Source organism: Pseudochaenichthys georgianus, chromosome 8 (genome assembly GCF_902827115.2).
Source record: "Pseudochaenichthys georgianus chromosome 8, fPseGeo1.2, whole genome shotgun sequence".
NCBI lineage: Eukaryota > Metazoa > Chordata > Actinopteri > Perciformes > Channichthyidae > Pseudochaenichthys > Pseudochaenichthys georgianus.
In genome coordinates, this window is record NC_047510.2 from 19,933,416 (window position 1) to 19,958,587 (window position 25,172).

A 25,172-nucleotide genomic window follows, 5' to 3' on the forward strand; every position below is an offset into this window, starting at 1 on the left:
TCAAAGAAAGCAGGTAGTTTATTGGCTACCATAGCTGCCCTTCTGTCAAACTGACATTCTTATTGGATAGTCCAAAGGCGTGTTCTTTGCTCTAAAAAAAATATCTCAACTCTGATTGGTCAAGACGATTTCCAATTTGCTGCCGCCCACGTCACATTCCAACATGGCTGCGACCAGAGCGTGTGGAGCTGCTGCAAACACTTCTGAAAACATCATGTCCCTCAAGAAAGCTTTATCCGTAGCTTCTCCACTCACTCTGCGAATCGTCGCTGAATGCCCTGTCACAAAAGCAAGAGCTTGTGATCTAATCCTGCCCCACTCGGCCGTCAGCACCCCGGTCTTCATGCCTGTCGGGACTCAGGGCACTCTGAAGGGAATCACTGTGGATCAGCTGGACGCTCTTGGCTGTCAGATTTGTCTTGGAAACACATACCACCTGGGCATGAGACCGGTAGGCAGCACAATAATAATAGCATTTCAGATGTTATGATGTCTCAATTGACTTTAATAGTGACTTGATTAATTAATGGAAACTTTGTATTGTTTTTCTCCATTTCAACTGTACTGGCCTGCAGGGGCCTGATTTGATCGAGAAAGCCAATGGTTTACACGGGTTCATGAATTGGAAGAGGAATCTTTTAACTGTGAGTGCATACATTATCTTTTAACTGTGAGTGCATAGATTATCTTTTAACTGTGATTGCATAGATGATGAATGTTCACAAAAGTGCAATGTAGGTGATGACATCTGTGTTGCTATGTTGTGTTTTCTTTCCTCTGCTTACAGGACAGTGGGGGGTTTCAGATGGTGTCTCTTGTCGAGCTCTCAGAGATCACAGAGGAAGGGGTGAAGTTCAAGTCCCCCTATGATGGCAAAGAGATCCTCCTTACTCCTGAGAAATCCATCAGCATACAGAACAGTCTAGGTGTGCTAAAATAATGTAACGAGTATCGAATACCAAATACTTGTACCTTCTGTCAGTTTCCCAGTGACTTAAAGATGGTCTCCCCATGCTTCTTTGTGTCCCTCCAGGTTCAGACATCATGATGCAGCTTGATGATGTGGTCAGCAGTACGGTGACAGGGCCGCGGGTGGAGGAGGCAATGCACAGATCCATTCGCTGGCTGGACCGCTGCATATCAGCCAATAAAAATCCAGAAAAACAAAACCTATTTGCCATCATTCAGGGAGGGCTAAATACAGAGCTGCGCAAGGCCTGTCTAGATGGTAATAAGATCTTGCATTGTTGTGATCCTTTTATCTTCTTTTGATTTTCTACCTCTGTCTTTGTATATCTTGTAATGATGCTGGAGGATGGGATCTGCATATTCGGAGGGGGACTGAGAATATGTTGAAATGGCTCCACAATTCAATTATTTGAAATAATTTGGAAAAGGGCTCTATTACTACATTATGTTAATAAATGGATGTACATAAGCTTTAACATGTTTATCTCATGAAAAAGTCTGTGTGGATCATACAAGTGGCAGTATCATGAGGTCAAGAGCAATCATATATTTGCAATTTAGAGATTTTTATAAAAAAAAACAATATATTGTGCAAGTAAATTGGCAGCCAGTGGCAGTTTTGCAAAGAAAACTGAAATATAATAGTAATATATATTTATACATCAATTTTAGTTATTAAGTACTTTTCACGGTGGAAACTAGTAAAATGGTGTGCTCGCATTACATCTTTTAAGATAATTGTTGAGAAGTAATTAAAAAAGATGTTTCTAATTCTGCAATTCTGAAACCCTCAGACAGGGGGCCCAGAGCTGAAAGGCCCTGGCTGCAGAAGCCCTGTAACCTTTAGTGAAATGCATGCTCTAGCTGGCTGATCTTGTTGTAAATTGTACATTCCTAAACGGTTTGAAACTGATGATAAGGTCCAGAACTTGTGCTTGAGACATCTTATCCCCTTCCTGCAGAAATGACTCAACGTGATGTTCCTGGTTTTGCCATCGGAGGCCTGAGTGGAGGAGAGGAGAAGGATGACTTCTGGAGGATGGTGACCCTGAGCACTGACCACCTGCCACGGGAAAAGCCTCGATACCTCATGGGTGTTGGGTACGTTTTCTTAAATATTTCATGAGAATTGTGTTGTTTATGGTAGGGCTGAATGATTGGAAAAAATATCTACCGGTAATTGCAGTTGCATCATTATTCTCATATTCATTTAAAAAATAATCATGATGTGTACATATTTTGCCTTTTGACAAATATTCAGTTCAATATTAAATCATTCAGATGATTTATTCATGTGCTGCAGGTATGCTGTGGATCTGGTGGTGTGTGTTGCTCTGGGATGTGATATGTTTGACTGTGTGTTCCCCACCCGCACTGCGGTAGGCTCTCTATTACTCACACACACACACACACACACACTCTGATTAGCACTGATCATTCAGCTTTCTTTTCATTTGAAAAACTATTTTCTGACAGTCATGTTTTTGTTTCCTTAGAGGTTTGGCTCAGCCTTGGTTCCTTGGGGATCTCTCCAGATAAAAAATAAGCAGTATGCCAAAGATTTCGAGCCCATAGACCCAGACTGCCAATGTCCCACCTGCAAAAGGTAAGTCAATAAACCAACAACACATTTTTGTATCATCCTGTCATATGATAAATGATGTTAAAAAAGCACTAATGTACACTATTTGGTATAAAAGAGGGATTTGTTGGCGATTCAGGAATACCTTATTGAATGCATTTGTTTGAAACTGCATTCCTGGGAGACTAAATAAATCTGTTTTCTTTTTCAGACACAGTCGGGCTTACCTCCATGCTCTGTTTAAGAGTGACAGTGCAGCCATGCATCACGTCACTATCCACAACATTGCCTACCAGGTCAGTATCTGAAATGTCTCTAGATAAAACCACATCATAACTAGATATTGAATCAAGATTATACATCAACAAACACATTTAACCACTAAATAAAATGACATTATGTGATTATGAATTTTAAAATGCGAGCACAAACATGTAGTGTGACAAACTTAATAATATATTTTTAGGCACATTATTTTGAATACTTTATTTTTAAAGTTAAATAAAAATAAGACATTTTATAATTTTGCACATATTTTGTTCTTTTTACATTTTGCCATTGTGAATTTTGCTTACATGGTACACTGAAATGTTGCCATGGTGAGTAGCAGCATGTAAACTTTCTTACGGTATACTCTTATGATGTAGAATACAATATGATTACCTGCTGGAGATCAATAATCACATTATTTTCCACCAATCACTTCTCCTTGCAGCTCAACCTGATGCGCTCTGTGAGACAGAGCATTGTGGAAGGCTGCTTCCCTGAGTTTATACGGACGTTCATGAAGCGCATGTTCCCGTCTCGTGACCAGTACCCGGGCTGGGCCGTGGACGCTCTCGCCTCTGTCAACATTACACTGGAATAAAACCTGGAAGACAACCGTCATGCTCTCAATGGAGATGTCAAACAGTGACTGAAAGATTTTAAATGGCTTTTTTAATGGATGATTATTTTTTACTCTTTGTTTAATGTTTATACTTGTTTATAAATTGCCTGTTTGTTTGGCGATGAGGCAAATGGCTTTTGATCTGATAGATGAAGCCAGATTATCTTCTGCTTTACTCAGCTTCTGCTAATTGTCCTCATACTAGACATTATGGTAATGTGAGACTGAATGGGGTTTAAATGAGGTTTGAAACACATGAACTATCTCCTCTGATGTGCGCCGACACTTTTGGTTGTTACCATGGCTACGAAGTTGGCCCACCCATTGGAAATGAAATGTTTTGCCTTTCTGTCAACCTGGTGTTTCATTTCTGGCAAAGGCACAAGATAAATAAATGTGTTTGTATTCTGGTGTTTTAACCTAAACCCCTACAGACTAGTGGTTGTCAGATGCCTGTTAGAACATATGAATGAATTCAAGCTCAATTGAAGCTCACAAAGAGCTTGTGTCAATATGACCACCAGAGGGCAACATAGACAAAACCAGAGCAGTGTGACTGTAACATACAATATATTAAGCTTTCCTGTAGAGTTAAAAGCAGTACAGCTGAATCTAGTTCTATCGAGGCTCTGTTGTTGCTGATTAATATTAATCTTTGGTTTTGATTTAAATAACACCTGTCTGTGGCTCCGAGTCAACAGTCCTCTTAAGCACCACATTTGAATTACATTACTGCTTTTGTTATGACCACAGGCCCTACAAGATTAAACATGTGATTTGTATAATCCCCTAGTCTCATAATGAATAATAGGAGTTTACAAATTGTTTAATTACAATAAGAGGCAAACTGAAGCATTCATGTTTCTATGATAATAGCGAGTTTATAGTGACCTTTTGTCATTTAATATAATAATAGCCCACATTCAGAGGAATGTCTACTTTTTTAATTTGTTTTGTTTTGCAGGATTATGTTTGATTCTCTTTAGAAAGGATGTCCTTTCTAAATGTCTTCTGCCTCGACTATGTTTTTGATTTACTTAGCATATGGAGGCTTAGTGATTGAACGGCGCTCAGAGCTCAGTTGGCAAGCTAAATACATTGGATTTGTGCTCATGTATATTTCAGTGTAACAATTCCCAATATGTCATATGCCACCGAAAAACGGACTAAAAAAAACACTGTTACATACTTATAAAATAATAATGATGAAGAGATCTCCATGTAGAAAATAACACATCGTCGTTCAGATTTAGGAGGTGCACGCAGTTTTCCAGAAATATAGACATTTCTCAGAGTCACGTGTCACCCATGAGTTGTATCATTATTCAGATTTACATAGGGAAGTGATGTGCTCATAATGCTGCAAACATGTTGGTAGCTTTTTGACAGATATAGGTTTTGCGTTTGTTTTTGCAATTGTTCTTATAATTGATCAGTCCTAGGGAAAGTCTTATGGTGCCTATCGGTCGGGTTCACATTTGTTGCCAGTGCGTTCATGCGGAGCTCAGGCAGGGAGGATGCTGCTGCTGGTGAGAGTCAACCAGTTGCTCTCCAGCTGTCTCAGTAAAGTGCAGCCTCCCCCACTACGCACCGACGGATGATCATCCTCGACCTGTTGCCTCGTCGGGAATAAAAGTGAAGCTGCTTTCTATCGGGTGCCAAACAAGAAAGAATAATAGGAGTTTACAAGTTGTCTATTTGTGTTCTCTTTAGAAAGGAGGTCGAAGACGATGCCATGAGATGTATCCATGTGTTCATTATTAATCTACGTTTTGAATAGCAGAAGGAAGAGGAACGGAGTTGTTTTTGGGGGGTGCACCTCCTTGGTGTGGAGGTGCGGTTTGCGGTGATATCTGCCTCTATCTCTGGGCTCTGTGGAAGAACCATGGTCGAACTGGAGAAGGACGTGCTCCCGCTGCCCCCTCGGTACCGGTTCCGAGACCTGTTGCTCGGGGACTGGCAGACCGACGACAGGTAAGGACTTTCATCGAATCCGCTGCGTATCTGAGAGCATCATGCCACCTTCTCTATAAAGTACTCATTTGTTTTCCGTGTGCATGTTTTCCTTGTTATCACGTTTATTCAGGTGTAGTATTGTACTGCCAGCTGTGCAGCTCTGTCGCTGCAACAGGTTTACTCCTTCCCCAGTGTGCGCGGAGGATAGTGTTGCTAATGCTGCTAATTAATATAATCCCACCAAAAGCATTACACTAATTAACCAAAGGAACAAATTGAGACATGGAATGAAATTAAGAGACTCATTCATTATAGTAATATGATGTATTTGCAACATGTGTGTACAAATCCTTTGAAATGAAGAAGGAGCGAGTATGGGTAGACCTACAGTGCGTGTCCCTGTTTATGTTCTCCTCATGCCATAATTCCTGAGATTTGCATTGAACAATCTGTAACCTGGACAGGCTGCTTCCTCTGTCACGGCAATTAACCTTTGATTCCACATTTGCAGGGCAGAATATTTGACATGCAATATGATATGCATTGCTTAATTTGTCTATTTCATCCTAGTCTAATGGAAAACCTTAACCTCAATTTCATGCTTGATGCATTTTGTTGCTCGGTCGATATGAGGACCAAAACACTTGCTTCTGTACTTGAGTGGGTGTTTTGAATCAGCAACATTGGGGACACTTGCCTTTTAGAAATCAATCCTGCATGCATTGCCAGACTTCAATGAAGAGTCACTTCTGCAGAGGTCTGTCAATAACGATTATCTTATTATTGAACCATTAAACGGTGTCCTTTTTGAAGATCACTCTGGTTTTCTCTTTTGTAATGTCTTGGCTATTGCCCAAGGACCTATGTTTCCCAACCAGAGTTCAATGCGACATCACCTGATTACAGAGGTTTAGTGAGGAGGGTTTGCTGCTTCTTTCTTGGAAGTCTATGAGACACAACCTTACTTTCTACAGTCCAGGCTCTTCATCATCTTAAAGAGGCAAAAACAATAAAAACAGTTGACAACAACATGGATCATTTCAGTTGTAATGTAGGTATGAAAGTGTTGTTGGTGGTTGTGATTGATTCGGTTGATTTGAGACCACTGGACAGAGCACTTTATTATTTATTTCTGTCATATGCAGAGCTGGAATGTCCAATGAACTCATGCATCCTGTTTTAGGATCAGGGCCGGATTAACCATATGGGCAACCTGGGCAAGTGCCCAGGGGCCCTTGAGCAAAGAGGGCCCTCAGTGACAAGATTAAAAAAATATATATATTTATTATTATTTTATTTTTTTCGGGCACAACCTCACTCATCATACATTGTTTTTAAATGACACTCACTCTTCGCTATAAATAACACAGCTTTTCTATAGGGTCAAATTAATATATTTTCTAAACCGTCTCTGTACTGTAGGTCTCACTATGTATGCGCTCAAATGTATTACTACGCGGCGGCAGTGTATAGCCGAATCACAGCCCCACCCTCACTCATGTCACATTTTGTCACGTGAGCAGAAAAAATGGATGGTGCCGGTAGCCAAACACCCAGCGGGGCTGCGAAAAGGAAGAAAAAGAAAGAAAAAGAAGAGAGTGGCGGCTGCATTAAAAAATGTGCCAACAATAAATAGCTTTTTCAAAAAAGCAAAAAGTGACGAAATAGGCCAGCAACAACCACAAGGAACAGTGGCGGCGGTCACGGAGGATGTTGTTGAGCTAGCGAGCAATGTTAGCCTTGAACCTAGCATGCTAACGCAGCAGCGAGTAGAAGAGGAAGATAAAGATGAAGACGAGCCTGACGAGGACGTCACAGAGCAGGGTGAAGGTTCGAGTTCATCGGAAGTTCCCTGTGTCTCTCAGGACCCTGCACAATGGGGATTAATTGCAGGAAATGTCCGGGAGGAGACTTTGATGAAAGAGGTTTCATACTTTCATAATCGGGCAACGAAGTATCCAGCATCTCGGAGGGAGACCGATGCTAGCGGCCGGACACGCTCACTGACCAATGATATGCTGACCAGACAGCTTCACAATGGAGAAATCGTTCAACGCGATTGGATTATTTATTCTCCATCTACCGGAGCAATTTATTGTTTTGCCTGCAAACTTGTATCCACTCACAGCCACAGTAATGCATTTGTTCTCGGCTTTAGTGATTGGAAGCATCCCGAGAGGATAACGGATACTGATCACTTAGTTGAGCAACCACACCATTTCACTACATATTATACTTTTGTAACTCTCAATGTTTGTAACTAATAAAACTCCTCGTGTACGTGTACAGCCAGCCAGTCATATTTTGGCATTAAGTCGGGTGCTACTCTGAGGTTTTGAGTGATATTACCTAGGTATTCCTGAGCCATACACTGTCTTGGAATCTTATCCATTGTATTTTGTCTTGTGATGTTTGACTAAAAGGGCAAAAGGCTAGACCTACTTTGGTTGAACTATGTGGCTGCGTCCCTGCTTTTGACAAATAGGTGTGCGATTTGACATGCCAGATTGACTGAAAATTCTAAATATTGGTCATGTTGGTAGGATTGGGTAGGCGTGGTGTTACTTGTTGGGTTGGGGGGGGGGGGCCATGAGCGCTCAGTGCCCAGGGGCCCCTGCAGGTACTAATCCGGCCCTGTTTAGGATCGATTATGAGCATTAGTGTCTAGCAAAGTAGTCTTTGTAAATGTTCTATGTGTTTCATTTACAAACAACACTTGTGAGAGGGAAAGCTATTGACAGAGGAATTAAGATGTTGATCTCAGTGTCCAGGGAGTATTAGCTGCTATAAAATGGATTGATTAGAAGGAAGAGCTGGGATTGATAGTGACAGAAAAGCTTGTTTAGGGTTGAATAACACAGAGTTTGTCTCCTGTGGTCCATTAATCTAGGAGCTTTAACAAACATCCTCAGAGAACCAGACGACCCCAATGGGCGCAGGAGCACAGATAGCTCCATAGTATCAACGCGTCCCTGCACAGAAACTCTCACACATCAAAATGTCAATATGCACACAAATGGTGGCACTCTGCGCAGGGAAAACATACATAACTGAGCCTTTTAATCCCTCTTCTGTCATCCTCTGTGGGCCTTCTCACTCGCTCTCTCCTCTTAGCCTGCATCCCTGTCGATGCGTGTCCATACGTTGCCCTCTTTAAAATGCAACCCCCACCACAACACACTCCCTGTGCTTCTCAACATCTTAGTTCCGATTGAAGTGCCTTCGATACCATGCCATTTTCCCCTTTCAAGAGCTCTCCTGTAACTCGGTGCAATACATTTAGCTTTAGCACTGAAAGGCTCTTAAGTGAGGCCATTTTCTGTGGGAATTAATTTTATAATTCAGTTTCTGACACATAGGATCCTCCAGATTGTGTGATTACTAGTAGTTATATAGTGTCTCGGTCACAAAGCAGGATTTTGCTTAAACATAAAAAAGCAATTAAGAGACACCTTCTCCTGGCTGTATCTTATTTATGTCAAATTGGAACAAAGAGATATTATTTTGGCTCTGTTAACTCTGCACAGAAACAAGCCTATTCTCCCAGACAACATTTAAATAATGTTCTGCTGAAATTGTGGCTGCAACTGCCAATTATCTTTATTAGCTTCGTTCCTAAAACATATAACCTCGAGGTTGTGCCTGATACTTAATTGGTAATGTGTGTCCTGCTGTTGCCGAAATGTGTCAAGTACCCAGAAGTAGGAACATTTTAGTGTTTAGTGTTTACTGTTCTGTTTACACCGACTCCATTTATATGTTCTGGCAGTGAATCAGAGGCTTCTGTCTTGATGAAATGCCAGAAGACCAAACGATGAGATCGAGATCTTTTACAGGCTGATTAGGAGAAGTCAAAGAAGCGGTCTGAATTTTGAATATTTTTAACATTGAACTTGCCCTGAAATGGAGGGTTGTTTATTATTAGCAGCAGTCTTCAACTATTTGTGAAGTAAGCTAGCTTTTTGTTTCTGTCTGCCAAACAGTCCCATCTTCCTTTGCCACACACTTTCTGTTGAACTTCCTGGCTTTCATACTATTTACATATTATAAATACACATTTGATCTACTCTGCTTGTATGTCACACACAAGTGAATTTACATACAGCCAGTCCAGGATTATCAACTGACAGCCTTTTGTCATTAAAGCAATCTCTTATTGGCTGTCGCCTCTTCTCTCGCTCCATCTGTCAAATCTCTCTTATCCCCGTGCTCTCTCTATCTTTGCCACCTTCGTAATTCTTTCTGTCAAGCCTTAATCTATTAAAGACAATGTAAAGCACGATCCATCAATATTGTCAATATTCAAGATATATTGACTTACAGTGAAAGCCAAAGTCCGTTATGTAAGTTTCAGTCATATCATTTATAAGATTAGACAGCTCTTTGTTGAGGATTTTGGAATTACGGATGTTATTATGCATCATGTCTGCAGAGCCAGAGCTGGCATAAAGGGACGTTATCAGAGATACAAAAGGGCTTGTGTAATGGAAAGAATCACTTGGAGAATCAGATTTGAGGCTGGATGAGATAAAAGGTGTGATGTGGGAGCATGCAGACCTCAAAACCATCAAATGCATAATTATTCCAGTAAACATCTGAAGTAAAGCCAACTAAAAAGCAACCAGTTGCTAATTAAAATCTATTTTTTACGGGGGAGGGTTTGCATAGTCGATTTTGAGCTGGGTGTCCTACAGTGGAGTAGGCAAATTAAAATCCAAAGCATCAGACATGGCACATTTCCCTTCCTCATAATTAACAGAAGTGTCTGAAAACATCATCCTAATTAGTAATGGAGAAGAGGGAAGGTTTCCACTAGGAATGAAGATTAAAGAAAGGTCCGTCTTGAGTCCAAATAAGAGGGCACGTTTGGAGGATGGAGAATATTTTGCACATTTTGCCTGGTGATCATGAGCCTCGTCGCTGTCTTTCTGAGAAGGCATAACCTGAATGGACAATGGGAGACACTTTAGTTTTGTCGTACAATCAGAGTTTATTACATTGTATTCTTTGCTCCTCTAGCAACCCCTTCATCCTTTGCCTATCATTTCATATACATACATTATATGTTGAAAGCTTTATCCTTTTTCATTGTTATCACTGATTAGCATTAGCCCAAGGCTGTATAAAGAACAGTGCAGGGTGTGTCCCTGGTGGTCATCTAGACACAGTTATTTTATTATTAGAGATTTGTCTGCTTCCACTGGCTTTAATTAGCTAGATATTGAACTCCCTAACCAGCCTTTCTGTTAGGAGAGCACTGTCAACACATAAGAGCCTCCCTGCTGTGGACACTAACACAGCCATGGGGCTGACCAGCATGAGTCGGAGCACTTCTGGGCTGTAGCTGTGTTCTGTGTTGCTTGAAGGCCCAGTAGCATCAGAGCTGTGGGGGATCACAAACAGTTGCCACTGATCGCAGATCCCCTATTCCCAAACTGTGTTAGCTTAATACACCACAGGACTTTCAAATCCAAACAGCCCCAGAGACACCAGACACAGGCAATAAAGACGATTTATCTCATGTTTCACTACTTTTGCGTTGCACATGTCATCGTCAAACGGCTTGGAAACAGATTGATATCTCACGCTGATTTGATCAAATGTAAAATAACCGTGCAAATCCAAAACTAATGTAATCTGAAGGGATAGAATGTCATTGGATGGCTTTTAATAGAGTTGTGCAGCACTTTACGCCATTATTTATTTCACATTAGAGGGATTATTATGGCATTTAGGCAAATCATGGAGCCAAGTATTTATTTTCTGCATATTAAATGGCTCCGTTGTGTTCTGTTTTTTCTTTGGCAAGAGAAAGTCGTAAATTGTCAGCGAGCAGCGAGAGAAATGGCTAGAGCACTTCCACTGATGACGTATGGAGAGTTTGAATCTATTGGAACCCAGGCGTTGTTCAGGAAATGGCTCTGAGTAAAGGCTGCCGTGCACGCTTAATAAATGTCAATATACTGTGGGGTGCACATGTATTGTAAATGATGGCTGTCATTCCCTGCTGTGCATTTCCACAGCTAGTGGATTTTTGGATAAATCGGTCACGACAAAGAAAGGTTGATTTTCTCCATCAGTTATATTAAAAGGCATGTAGAGAAAGAGCCCCTTTAAAGGTCTCAATCATCATTAAGTTATTATGAGAGCACTTGCTTGTTTCATTGGAGTAATAAAATCGTTTTTTTGGCAGCAATCAGTGGCATTAAAGACATTTGACATTTCTTTCTTCTGACTTGTTAGGCAGCATGAACCTGCATTGTCAGTGTGAAAATAAGAATGTGCCTTTATGCTATTACCATAGAAAATGATCAAGGAGAGTTGACGGCTACACATATTTTCATTTTTAATTTCTTATTTTCTTATGTTCGTCTCCACCTGCCATTAGCACATTGTGTGGGATGATTGTGTATGGGTCAGGAACAATGTCTTGCTTCTCTTAAAGCTGTTGGAGTGCTCCTGTGGTGATGTGCAATTCATTTGACTTTAATTGTCAGCCTATTGATTTTCTCCTGCCCTTATTTCGAGTATATATTATTGTGGGATGTCCTTTGGTCCCCCATTCATCTTAAGAAAACTGTATGTTGAGTTACAAACCTCAAACTGCTTTATGACCATCAGCATTTCTCCATATAATAGTTCTCAAGGAGACACATGTTGCTTCCAATAAACGGGAAGAGCTTCTTTAGAAATAACATATTCACTGATGCTTTTTTAGGTTTAAATATTTCTATACTCATCTTTTCAAATCTGAAAAGTTAAGAACTAACATTTTCCTTTAAAATGTATGAAATAAATGCCATAACAATCATTAGTCCTAATTTCCATATCGAAGCATATAGGCAGACGGCCTTCCCCTGAATTTGAATTATGATAGATTTGTCTCTTAACCGTGTCCATTCAGATTCATCCCTCCTCTCTTCTTACTTGAATTTTAAAAACATTTTCCTTTTTTATTTTTTGTCCAAAGGCATTCTCCAAATATGAATAGTTGTCTTTCCATCAATTGAACAGAATAAATGTTCATATAATTAATCTGAGATTTGCCTGCATGATGTTTCACTTGGTTTCCTATTTAGTTTCTGTTGCTTAACTGATATGAATACTATCTCTGGGTTTTGTCGTGATGAGCCAATTCTGTGCTGTTGTGCACGCACAGAATTGGGTTTCTTTAGCCTCTTGCACTGTGTCATTAGACGGCCAGTGCTTTGTCATTACAGAGCACAGGCATGGGTGGAAACAGCAGGAGGACAAGGTTCAGCTCTCACCCTCTCTCAGAGATCCTCCTCCGCAAGTCCCCCTCTGTCTTTCTGTCCATCTGTCTGCGTCTATTTATCCGTCTGTATGAGTCTCTCTCGCTCTCTTTCTTGCACAGTTCAACTTTAAATGCAAATTCTCTCCCCAGGCTTCCTGTTCTCTTGTTTCCAGCTGTTATAACATGCTGTTATTGATCTATTAAAGCCTGGGAGAGGACCTTATAGATGTCTGCCTCTAAATAATTGTTAAATACACCTTTATTTAAAGAAAGAAGCAGAGAGACAGAAAGGAGGACCTCCATGGGGAATCCTAAGCGATACACTAACATGGTTGTTTATCCAGCAACATGTGTTTTATTTCTGCTCAACAGTATCCCAAAGCAGTTTTTCTCCACAGTGATCTGATCATTTCTTTTTTTGTACTTTTTTGAGGGCCTCGGGGGGCTGTTGCCCAGAAGTGCCATCATGATGAGTTTGTGTGTCGTTTGTTTTGAAATAATGTCCTTATGAGTTTTTAATGTGTTTTTCTCCTCCATCCTCCCCTTAGATTAAAGATCCAGACTCTCAATCTATCCCACAGCTCAAGTCTTTTATTGGGCTATATTTCCACATTATTTGCATCCGCTGTTGTACAATGAAATGGAAAAGCCCTTGCTCAGAGAGAAACACATCAAGGGCAAAGGACCTCTGAAATGATCCTCTTCTCCTGGGAAGTCATCACAGCCTAGTCATATAGAGTGTGGAGAGGCTTTAAGGACTTTGATGAATGAAGAAATGCAGGTATACCGTTGAATTAAGTAAGTAAGTCACTTTAAGTGTCTTAAGGGAAAAACAAACAGTCAATAAATACTGGAGGTTTGGCAAGTTTAGAAGAACACTGTCACTGCAAGACAAATAGGTGCAGTGCCTGATGGATTTGGTTGTAAAAGAGGACATTAAGCTTGAAGGAAAATGACATTTAAGCTCTGAACAATTTGGGTTTTTTATGCAGAAGATAACCCAACACTTGACACAGTGGATCAATCATTCTTTCTAATAAAATGTGTGCAAGAATAGTGTTAATGTACTGTAAACTGAACACAAGTTGATTGTGGCTTACAGTTACTTTAGCAGGACAGATTTATGGTATAGATTAAAACATATGGTAGTTGTGTGGAACAGTTAATCACTGGGTGAGTCAAAGATCTTCACTGGTAAGTTCTGACATTTGTTGTTAAGTTTCAACCAATAGGTTTCTAACTAAGTGTTCTTATGGAGAATACCATTTACCAATCACATCTGCCTACCTTGACGTTTTAGGAGCCTTTGATCACAGGATCTACCATGCAGCATTGGAAAACAGTTTTCTTGATACTTGCTGTTCTTTAGTCTTGGATCATCATGTCAATAATGAATTTCTCCAACTTTTAATGGCACTAATGATATTCACTTTCAAATGTGTGGCGAACATGTGTCTGTGCTTCTCACAACCAAGCTATTGATTGTTTGATTGTGCTGTGCATGAAATAACTCGTGCAGTCACATGGTCTATTAGCTCATTACGCCTCTTTACACACACACACACACACACACACACACACACACACACACACACACACACACACACACACGTTTCCTTACAATCCCCACTGACTGAAAATACTGTAGGGTGTCCCATCTCGACAGTAATTCATTCAAAGTGTATTTTTAATCCTAAAGTGCCCTTACACACCCCTGAGGGAGCTGCTGGCCGTGTCTACATGTCCTCCTGTTTTCCATCACGTGTGTGTGTGTGTGTGTGTGTGTGTGTGTGTGCGTGTGTGTGTGCGTGCGTGCGTGCGTGCGTGCGTGCGTGCGTGCGTGCGTGTGTGTGTGTGTGTGTGTGTGTGTGTGTGTGTGTGTGTGTGTGTGTGTGTGTGTGTGTGTGTGTGTGTGTGAAAGCCTTATTGTCTGCTCAGAGCAAAGGGCCGTCAACAAGTTGGAGCGGGGTATCGGCTCAGACGGCTGCACACACTTCACAAGTATGTGTTTGCTCACATCTGCTCATGTGAGAGGGAGGGGAAAAGACAACGAATCCTGTGTTGCCATAGTAACAAAGAGGAAAGTTACCCCCCACCCCCTTAATGTAGCTGGGAAAGTGCAGCTTTGGCTTTGGTCTCTGCGTGTCTGACCATGTGGGATGCTGCTATAGCGTCACTCTGGAACCCTGGGAAGAACCCCCCCCCCATCCCTTCCTCTTCCTGCAGACAGAATAGAGCAGTTGTTCTGCCCTCGCTTTCATCTGTCTGTGTGTTGTGAGGAGACCACCAGTGAGCCCAGCCCGCCGTTTGTCATCCCCGACCTGAGTCATCCACTCTTCCCTCTATAGGATGAAAGGAGAGCCACTGAGAAATCTCCCCTGAGGTGGTCCGACAGGAAATACAGTCACCGTCAGTCTGTCTGCTAATATGCCTGCACACGTGTAAGAGCTGTCTGAAGAGAGCCTTTTTGTACATGTAATCATGCCTCCCCATAGGTGCCAAATAATCTTAATGACCCTCTCACAGGTGTGTGTTCTCGGGTCTGTGTGAGTACAGTAGTTGTGTGTGTACCTCTTACAGGAGGGTGCCAGAATGGTAAGGGAGAAAGAGCAGTAACTAATTATGGCCTTCCGTGTTCAGCAGAAACATCAGAGGGAAGTAATTTGTTGCTCTATATTTAATCAGTGGAGATAACGAGACTGACTGCAGCTGTCTGGGCCTATGGGCAGGCGGACAAGCAGGAGCACCATTTCCTCCCAAACCCATTAGTCTTTAATGTAGTTGGTCACAGAGTCTTATTTCCAGACTTTTCATTGTTCAAATAATCATTATCGCCCTTTTCACCTCAATTGTATAACACGTTATTGTAATCCTCTTGTTTTATTTTTATTTGATCTCCCAGCCAGTTCTCTCCTGACTCTTGTCTTGACTCTATAAAAGAGGTTGTTTGATCTCTTTAATCATCTCTTCCCTCCCTATCTTTGTCCCTGCCCGTCTCTCCGTCCCTCTCTCAGGGTGCAGGTGGAGTTCTATGTGAATGAGAACACTTTCAAGGAGCGCCTTAAGCTGTTCTTCATCAAAAACCAAAGATCAAGTGAGTGGCATGTGTTTGGAGTCACACTCTTTCTGTCTGTCTCTGTGCAGCCTTTCTTGCTCTGCATTTCATCACCAGTTGTTCAACGTGTCCACTCTTTGGGACTGTTTTATCATTCGTAGTCTTGATGAAGGTTCTCTGTGGATTCATATCTGGACATGTGATCACTTTTTATGTTGATTCCTTCCTGCATACATAGTCAAATCACATGCCTATGAATACAATCTTAATTTAAATTAGAAACGTGTATATTTTGTAATTTATGTATATTTAAGTAAGTAATGAAAGTGTTCATCCCTTCCTATTAAGCGGTTAAGAAATACTTAAACAACATAATGTAATACTAACTGGGGTGTAAAGGATATTTGTTCATCTTTTAGCAAACCATATTCTGCTTTATTGGACAAACCATTGCCTTGCAGGCTACACCTTCTTTATTGGAATATGTAATGAATTGTGCTTTGGAGGGAAATCTAATGCACTACTGAGCTTTTGGTAGTGATGATAAATGGCTTATAAACTGCTTTTGAATCCCCAAAGCTATTCTGCTTTTTGTGTGTGTGTGATGTTTTTGTTATGCTGTTATTTGTATCTTAGGGGAAGCAAAGAATCCTACAGATTTTTTATTCTGTTTCTTTTTTTGACTGACTGTCCTCTTTCTTTCTATTGCAGGTCTACGAGTGCGAATGTTCAACTTTTCTCTAAAAGTGCTGAGCTGTCTCCTCTACATTGTCAGAGTCCTATTGGACAACCCGCAAGACGGAAAACAGGACTGGTGAGTGAAACGGAGATAACAGGGGCTTAATGAGGTGAAACAAAGTATGTGTGTGTGTGGAGACCTGATAGCAGGAAAAAGCGCAACAGATCAATAGCTGAGATAACTGTGTGTGTAGAGTATCCCGTAAAAGCAGTGTATGTAAGATGTTGTCGGGCGAAGAGAGGGGGTGGAGATGCAATCCAAAAAGTAAACTGATATCTACACGGAGGTCCCGGTTGTGAGGGGATAAGGAGTAAGAACTTACTTTCATTGTCATGTTTGTGTTTGTTTCCTAATGCAGCGTAAACGGAGCAAACTGCACCAAACAAAACACATCATCGCATCCCTGGAGTGGGTTTGACTGGTAAGCATGTGAGTCTCTAATTGGGAGTGATGGCTTCGGCATGCAGGGATGAAATGGTACACCCTGGAGGACTGTCATCCCCAACATCGGAAACGTATAATGCAATCAATGCACAATGCTGATATTGAGCATTAAGATCCACATTCATTCGTCACAATTGGACTGTAAGGATTACCTGCCAACCTAATATGCATGCAGTGCGTGTGCAGCCTCATCAGCAGCGATCTAGTGGAGATAAAGCACATAATCTACAATAGCAGAGAGAGGGAGAGAGACCAGGAAGTGTGCACAGACCTGAGGCTGCGGCCATGTCTCCTGCTCAGGGACTATTGATCTAATTGGTGGCTGGTGACACTGGCTAAGCTCTGGCTCCAAATGAATAAGGAGGCTGACAGGGTGAGCTCAGGAAAGGGATGGGCTGCCTGCTCCGAGCAGCCGAACCGTAGGAGCAAATCAGAGAGCGGGCAGGCAAGTAGCCATGATAAGCCCCAGGGGGTCTTTGGGGGGAAGAAACGGCTGTGTGAATATTGCCTTTTCTCCCACAATATGAGCACATTAGCAGCTCGGGAGTCCTCTGTTGTTCAGTTGTAAACGCCAAAATTAGATTTAACAAGTTAAATGTGTCGGTCCCTATTGAGTATCATTGTGTTACAGAACATAATTAGTTTTGTCCTTTTTAATAAAATATTCTTGGCCCTTTTTTTCTCAATTCCTCTCTCCTATTTTCTCTGTTCTTTCCCTTTCTTTCGCTCTGCAGGAAACTGATCATCTGGGTGGATCGACCTCTACCGCTGTGGGCGCTGCAGGTCAGATAGACCTCCGTACATCGGTGTTTACACAAATGTCTGAATGCATGAACACACCAACACAGGTTTCAGGTCGTCTTTTGTGCGTTCCTTTTATGGGTTTGTCGGCATCACACTGCATGTCAATTCCGGCTTAAATAAATTATATAATCTAACCTGACACATATTTACAATGAAGGCATACACATTCAGACACCAGACTGTCTCTTGCTTCACTTAAATCTGTTCCCTCTGAAGCTCAATCATCTTCCAGCCTACTGCTTCCACCCACGCTCTCCTCCTCCATCCCTGCGCCTCCTAATTTCTCTCTGCGCTGGTCACTCCCTAACTCCTCTCTGTGTCAGCGTCTCTCATTTTCTCTGTAACTCTCTCTCTCTCTCTCTCTCTCTCTCTTTTTGCAGGTGCTTGTGGCTTTCATCAGCTTTTCAGAAACTATGTTGCTCGTGTATCTCAGCTATAAGGTGAGATACTCACGCCCCCCAAAATCCAATCAGAAGCCTTTTGTGATGTTCTTTTGATGTCTACGTACATGTGTGTGTGTGTGTGTGTGTGTGTGTGTGTGTGTGTGTGTGTGTGTGTGTGTGTGTGTGTGTGTGTGTGTGTGTGTGTGTGCGTGCGCGCGTGCGTGTGTGTGTGTGTGTGTGTGTGTGTGTGTGTGTGTGTGTGTGTGCGTGCGCGCGCGTGTGTGTGTGTGTGTGTGTGTGTGTGTGTGTGTGTGTGTGTGTGTGTGTGTGTGTGTGTGCGCGCGTGTGCGTGTGTGTGCAGGGACGTACATTCATGCAAAATGCCTGAGGGTGTAGTTTGTCCACTCTGAACTCCTCTGTGTGTTTTCTCACGTCTCCTTGCATTTGGAAAGACCCTCAGCGGGCGTCGAGGCTCCCTTATCATCAGCCTGTTATTGACACATCAGAGAGACTTTAGGGGAGGCCCCTGTGTTGCAGGGGGCCGATCCATCAACGGGTTGCCCTGCTTTTGATGTATCTGACAGTATAAGCCTATAAAGGGCTCACTCTGCAGATTACTCTGAAGGCTAGAAGCCCTTTAACATTTAGCACTGACTGATTCCTGTGGACATACCCTGCGCCTGTCCACCTACACTAATCAGATTTAGGTCAATTATATGCAGGTGGGAGACGCATACAAAAAGCCATGTCTGACATCTTAATTGAACAGTTAAGAGGAAACTGAGTAATGCTGCTTCTTATCTCAAAGCGACGCAGGGGCGTTATATAACACTCATACATTGAGATCAATCCTATGGCGGTCAATTTGTTCCCTCCAACTCACCGCAATGGGGGTCTGTTATATGGTTATTCCTGAAGGCCGCCGGGACAATGGGGTTTCCTGACCCCTTGTATGTGGTTTGTGTTTCCAGGGCAACGTTTGGGAGCAAGTATTACGTGTGTCCCCTTCATTCTGGAGATGATCAGCGCCATCCCCTTCATGATCACTGTGAGTGGAAATGCTCGAACGCACTCGAGCACTGCGGAACACATATATATTTATTATATAATATCACACCAGGCTCATGCTCACACAACCCCTTCCCTTTGCCTGTTATTCAGTGACTGTATGCAACATATGAAACAACGTGAGGAGACAGCCAAGCAGACTAACACTCTCCATTCTTGACAGGTGATTTTGCCCTCCTTCAGAAATCTCTTCATCCCTGTATTTCTCAACTGCTGGCTGGCAAAACACGCTCTGGAGAACATGATAGTGAGTCAAGCACCTCCCTTCTCAATGTTCATCATTACTTGAATCTCCGTTATATTCTGTTTGTTGGCATGCGATTGGCCCTCTCTGTCTGTGCTATTACAGCTCACCAGCTCATTCTGCCATGAAGGTAAATAAGTCGTAAAAACATTTAACCTTGCACCCTGGGCTTGGTGGAGAAGTGTCTCATATTCCCTGCTGTCCAATGTCGTCTGAGCTTGCTTCCCATTTTTTAATATGCTGTCTTCCTCTTTGCTCTTTGCCATTTTCATCTCCTGCTTTAGTGCAATTTTATATTTCTTCATTAGTTCTATGTATTTTTCATACTAGCCATAAACTGATATTTATCATAATGTCACACTTGGGGCAACAATGGGCTGTTCACATGCTCACACCTGTGTCTATCTCTTTGCAGAATGATCTCCACAGGGCGATCCAGCGGACGCACTCAGCCATGTTTAACCAGGTGGTGATACTCATCAGCACCCTGGTCTGCCTCATGTTCACATGGTGGGTACCCTCGCCAGCTGACACTCAGCTGAAAGTGGGCCAACTAGGAGAAACAGGGTCAGGGTTTGACAGACAGTGTCGGTTTTGTCATGACCGTGGGCAGGGTGAGGAAAGGAGGGGGTGAGAGGCAAAACAATGACGTGAAAGAGAGGTAAAAAATATGATATAGGGAAAGAAATGCTCCTCTTCCAGATAAAAGATAAAAAGGAGGGTACTTGGTAACTGTGAAGATGAGATAGTGCTCTGAAATGCTTCAGTGCAGTGGAGGATGTGACAGCTTGCTAATCCAAAAGATGCTACAAGCAGCAGGAATTAAGCTCTCTGACTATTTCAGGGGTGACATTTACAGTTGACTCATCTATCCCATAAAGAACAAAATTGCAGGCGCAGTATGCATATACAGTGTCCCACAAAGCCACTGAAGCATGCATCCACCCCCATCTCCACAATCACACATACACACAGGTGTGAAAGACAGCTCTCCACAGGAACCTACTTCACCCAGCATGTGAAGTCTGAGTAATACTCACTTCCTTTTTTTTCACTTTCTTCATTTCTTTCCATCTTGCCAACTTCCATCAGCATCTGTGGTATTCAACACCTGGAACGAGCGGGCAACAACCTGACCCTGTTCGACTCGCTCTACTTCTGCGTGGTCACCTTCTCCACGGTGGGCTTCGGAGATGTCACCCCCCAGATCTGGCCCTCACAACTCCTGGTGGTCATCATGATCTTCGTGGCGCTCATTGTGCTTCCCATCCAGGTGAGAACATGGGTGATAACCACTAACACATCGCAGGCAGTAGATTAAAAAGAGTTTCGGAAGTTAACACACAAAGCTTTGAAAGGTAGGTTTTTAAAAAGTGATCAAGGAAAGTTGTGATTTGATGAGTTTAGAAGCCCTCATCCAATCTCATATTTATTTCAATTTAACGTTAGGAGCAGCCAGCCGGGCTCTGCTGGGCTTTCCTCCAAGTAATATGTGTCTGATGTGTTTTAGTGAATTATTTAAATCATGCCTAAAATGAATGGGATTGCTTTGAAACCAAAAAAAGCTGTTTTGGTATAGTCTGTTTACAGGAAATGTTTATCTGTTTTTTCCTAAGATTCATAATTCTCCTTTTTTCCCCCTTGTACAATTACGTGATGACTCATTGCATCCTACGTAGATTTGCAGCACTATTTTTACTCTGGAAACAGCAAGAGTATCCTCCTTCCTTCCTTGCTTGCTTCCCAAAAGATGTCGAGGTGCTAATGGAACGTCTTTCCTCTGTGTGCAGTCAGATGAGGGCGGGAAACCACACTCACATAATACTGAGAAACAATCCACAAATGATTTGGTCTACTGACATTCCTCATTTGTTGCAAATTGGATTTCTTTGGTGATGACGCTAAACGTCTTTGATAGCTTTTCTGTTTTTGAACGTGTCACATAAGCAGTATGTGGAGGGCTGCATCCTACGCAGCATAATGGCTGTTGGACAAACTCACACTGTTTTGTTTTTCCCATCAGCTGGGACCGGGTGTTAGCAAATGTCTTGACAACCAAAACCTTCACAATAACAAAAGACACAAACATGAAGAAACTTTTGTTAACAGACTCATAACGACAATCTGTGAATCACCAACATTGATGCTGTGTCATCCTACCTACTCCCTCTCCCCATCTTTCAACCACAAACACCCTTTGACATTTAGAAGCCCCCCCATCAAGTCCCCCACGAAGCCCCAACTCCAACCCCTACGCTGTGTGTGTGTGTGTGTGTGTGTGTGTGTGTGTGTGTGTGTGTGTGTGTGTGTGTGTGTGTGTGTGTGTGTGTGTGTGTGTGTGTGTGTGTGTGTGTGTGTGTGTGTGTGTGTGTGTGTGTGTGTGTGTGTGTGTGTGTGTGTGTGTGTGTGTGTGTGTGTGTGTGTGTGTGTGTGTGTGTGTGTGTGTGTGTGTGTGTGTGTGTGTGTCCGAGTCCTGCCATGACCGCTCTCTTGTCTGCACAGGGGAGCCTCTATTGGTGTTTGTGCCCAACACACACCAAAGGAAATGTGCCTCTTGACCTGTAAGTGTGTGTAATGTTGAGCCTAGTAAGGCAACACACTCTCACTCCCTCAGCGTCCAATAGCGACGTTTGGTCAGTGTCCGTGGCGTCCAATTGTGACGCTCCTAGGCTCCTTCAGCGTCATAAAGGGACGCAAATAGCTTTCAACTGATTGCAATGTATTCCCATCTGCGTCGGGATTTGACGCTCATGGAAGCACGGCATTCGTTTATGCCGGCTGCCCTTAAAGGCAATGTGAGCATCCATTCCCATTGGATAACGGAGAATTTTACACCCGGAAGTAAGTACTCCTCTTACTGTCGATTGATTTTACAGTGATATCTGCACTACTCATCGACTAAAAAACACCAGATTATCCTTGTTAATTACACAACATTGATTGGTTTAAATTGTGTACAACGCTTTTGTATTTTTCCCCTTCGATTCGGAGAAACAAATGTGTTTTCTGAGTAAAGGATGGCAGAAGACACTACACTACCCAGAATCCCCAGCTATCGTTTGGCCTACACCATGTGCTCTGTTTGACAAACCCCGTTTATGGCTGGCGTCTATGTCACGTGATCTTCAAATGTCTCCCTGCAGAAAAAGAAAACATGGCCGAACTTCGTTTTATTCTAGGTGTAAAATGCCTATTTTAAAGTTAGTTTGGCCATTAAAATGCGTTTTGATGTCATTTGATGCGAGAAATATGAGTTGTTATTTCAGATTATGTGTGCAGTGGATGTACATGATCTTTAGTTTGCTAGTTATTACGAAGATTACTTCAGGAAATCGCGACGTTTTCATTGTTACCAAGGTGGTTGCTAGGGACGCTGCTATCGATATTATTTCTGTTATGTTGTGTAACTGTTTAATGGTGTTATCTTTATTGCTACCCCCTTCCCCGTCAATGTATAGTGTTGGTCCACAGCCTAAACATATTAGTTTAACAAAATCCGCATCTAAAGATAGCCTACGTTATTTCCCCCCTGTGCAATTCCAGTCTCACATCTCAGAGCACACCGTCATTAACAAATACCGGAAACAGACCGAAATAATAATAATACCTTATTCCGAGTGTGCTTGCGTTTCTCTTTGAAAGTCATCACATAACGGCATTGTAATACACGGTTCGGCTGCATTACATATTACATATCTGCCGTAGTTCTGTATTTATAGAGCCCTGATGAGAAGACAAACATGAGGAACTGAAAACGTGACGTGGATCATAAATATATCAGCCATTAAACAACATCTTACATTTCTTTTCACACAATGCGTCTCCTTGCAGTATCAACACTAATTCGGCTCACTTTTATATTTGATCCAATTGGTAGATAGGCTGTATTTACACCATAAAGGTGCACAGTTGATATAAAGGGACACCTGGTGGTTAAAGCATGTTATTGAATTTCAATATTTTTATTATTAGATATTAATACGATCCCTATAAAGTATTCATTACTCGTTATTCTCTATTAATTGTTAATTAAAGACTGTATGTAATGACTATTTTGCACATCCCTTTCAAGATTTCAAGATTTTCTAAGGTTTATTGACATATCATAATAGGCCTACACAACTGTGGTGTAGTTCTGCACTGAATGAAAAACTTGGGTTGCAGGTTCCTCAATAGTGCATTACAAGACATCTATCAATATTTGTGCATACCTCCAGCAATGTTAACTATGTTGAAGCACTTATTGTAACTGATATTATACATAATGTATTATACTCTTATAGATGTATGTAGATATTTCATCTCCGGCCTTGTCAGGTATTGAACAATCAATAAATAAAGAACACAGAATTGTTGAATATAAAACACAGAATTTATGTGATTATACTAAATGATTTTCAAATAAACACAACTGCATATTTAACTGTTACACATGCTGATGTAACGCAAATGTTCCAACTTGGGATCAATACAGTATATCTTATCTTAAGCTGATCGATGGCTACTGCCATATTTGCAAAATGTGCCTCTGAACCTTGACAAGTGCATGTTTCAGGCTTATCAATTAATGTAATGTAATGTTATCACAGGGGTCACACACATAAGACCAGCTGTTAAATAAAGCTCTTCTGACTTTAGCTGGCATGTGGGTATATATAGTAATACTGCCCATAATGGGCACAAGCAATTTTCACCCATTTATTAATTATATGTTTTAAATGTGAGTGTTTCCTTTCCCCTAAACCTCCAGGGATGTACACAGTTTAATACTGGCAACTTCTTATTATGGGAAATACGAAAACGTCTTTTAAAACTACAACTCCCAGTAGAGACGTGCCATAGAGAACATGTTGCGAAACAGTATAGCCAGCATGTGTATTTCTGGGGACGGGGTGGGGGAGGGGGGACGCGGTGGACCCGTTCAAATCCAGTTTTGGACAGTCTGCCGTGGTTCCATCCCATTTCAAGTGCTGTTCGAGGCTGGCTTAACCCTCGGAGCACACTCTCCAATCGCAGAGCTTGAGGACTATCACGGGGTTTGTCAGGAGCACATGGTGTAGTCCAAACGATAGCTGGGGATTCTGGGTAGTGTAGTGTCTTCTGCCATCCTTTACTCCTGGGAATGGACGCTCACATTACCTTTAAGGGCAGCCGACATAAACGAATGCCGTGCTTCCATGAGCGTCAAATCCCGACGCAGATGGGAATACATTGCAATCAGTTGAAAGCTATTTGCGTCTCTTTATGACGCTGAAGGAGCCTAGGAGCGTCACAATTGGACGCCACGGACACTGACCAAACGTCGCTATTGGACGCTTAGGGAGTGAGAGTGTGTTGAGAAAGGATATTGATTTGAAAATAAGATAAATTACTAACCCTTTAGGTAATTTCCTTGTCTCTCAGTTTGGAGACAGTCCTTGATCAAATCACGGTGGCCTCATCATAACATCACAAATCAGCCCAAATGTGTAGAATTGTTGTCAATTTCGTTCTTGCTGTCGGAGGATATTGCTTTTATGCTGCACATTCATCTGTGAATAAGTTACAACGGTTGTGCTTATTGTGAATTATTTGGGGATTTTTATTGGAAAGCTTTAAGAAAAAGTCCCATCATCTATATACCCACCTACCTGGCCCTCTCCACACACACAATTGTTTCCCTCAGGCTTACTAGTATTTCTGTAACTTACTTTCCTCTGTTGCTGCTGTCATGTTTCATTCAGCCCCCATCCTTAACCAAATCTCATCTTTTCTTAATTCCCCCAACACTGTCCCTAATTAAAC

General features: G+C 42.0%; 2 protein-coding genes across 2 annotated transcripts in view; both read left to right on the top strand.

Moving 5' to 3' along the window:
- The first annotated feature begins 67 nt into the window (after positions 1 to 67).
- On the top strand, positions 68 to 3,871 carry qtrt1 (queuine tRNA-ribosyltransferase 1). The gene is made up of 9 exons (XM_034088569.1): positions 68 to 451; positions 576 to 644; positions 788 to 926; positions 1,034 to 1,228; positions 1,932 to 2,070; positions 2,273 to 2,348; positions 2,466 to 2,575; positions 2,763 to 2,847; positions 3,267 to 3,871. The coding sequence occupies exons 1-9, from the start codon at positions 164 to 166 to the stop codon at positions 3,417 to 3,419; spliced, it is 1,254 nt and encodes a 417-aa protein (XP_033944460.1). The 5' UTR covers positions 68 to 163; the 3' UTR covers positions 3,420 to 3,871.
- A 1,098-nt stretch (positions 3,872 to 4,969) lies between these two features.
- Positions 4,970 to 25,172, top strand: part of kcnt2b (potassium sodium-activated channel subfamily T member 2b) — a 36,862-nt gene continuing 16,659 nt past the window's right edge. Inside the window, 11 exon segments of the mRNA XM_034088535.2 lie at positions 4,970 to 5,414; positions 15,666 to 15,745; positions 16,418 to 16,520; positions 16,804 to 16,866; positions 17,624 to 17,672; positions 18,074 to 18,133; positions 19,048 to 19,074; positions 19,077 to 19,124; positions 19,308 to 19,391; positions 19,804 to 19,898; positions 20,481 to 20,661. Coding sequence (XP_033944426.1) covers positions 5,326 to 5,414; positions 15,666 to 15,745; positions 16,418 to 16,520; positions 16,804 to 16,866; positions 17,624 to 17,672; positions 18,074 to 18,133; positions 19,048 to 19,074; positions 19,077 to 19,124; positions 19,308 to 19,391; positions 19,804 to 19,898; positions 20,481 to 20,661 — 879 coding nt within the window. The 5' untranslated portion in view covers positions 4,970 to 5,325.

What these genes read in the sequence shown, in the direction of transcription:
- qtrt1 (XM_034088569.1), top strand. Translation starts at nt 164, where the DNA reads ATGGCTGCGACCAGAGCGTGTGGAGCTGCTGCAAACACTTCTGAAAAC. An exon ending in CAGCATACAGAACAGTCTAG is followed by an intron (nt 927 to 1,033) that starts GTGTGCTAAAAT and finishes GTGTCCCTCCAG; the next exon opens with GTTCAGACATCATGATGCAG. An exon ending in GCGCAAGGCCTGTCTAGATG is followed by an intron (nt 1,229 to 1,931) that starts GTAATAAGATCT and finishes CCCTTCCTGCAG; the next exon opens with AAATGACTCAACGTGATGTT.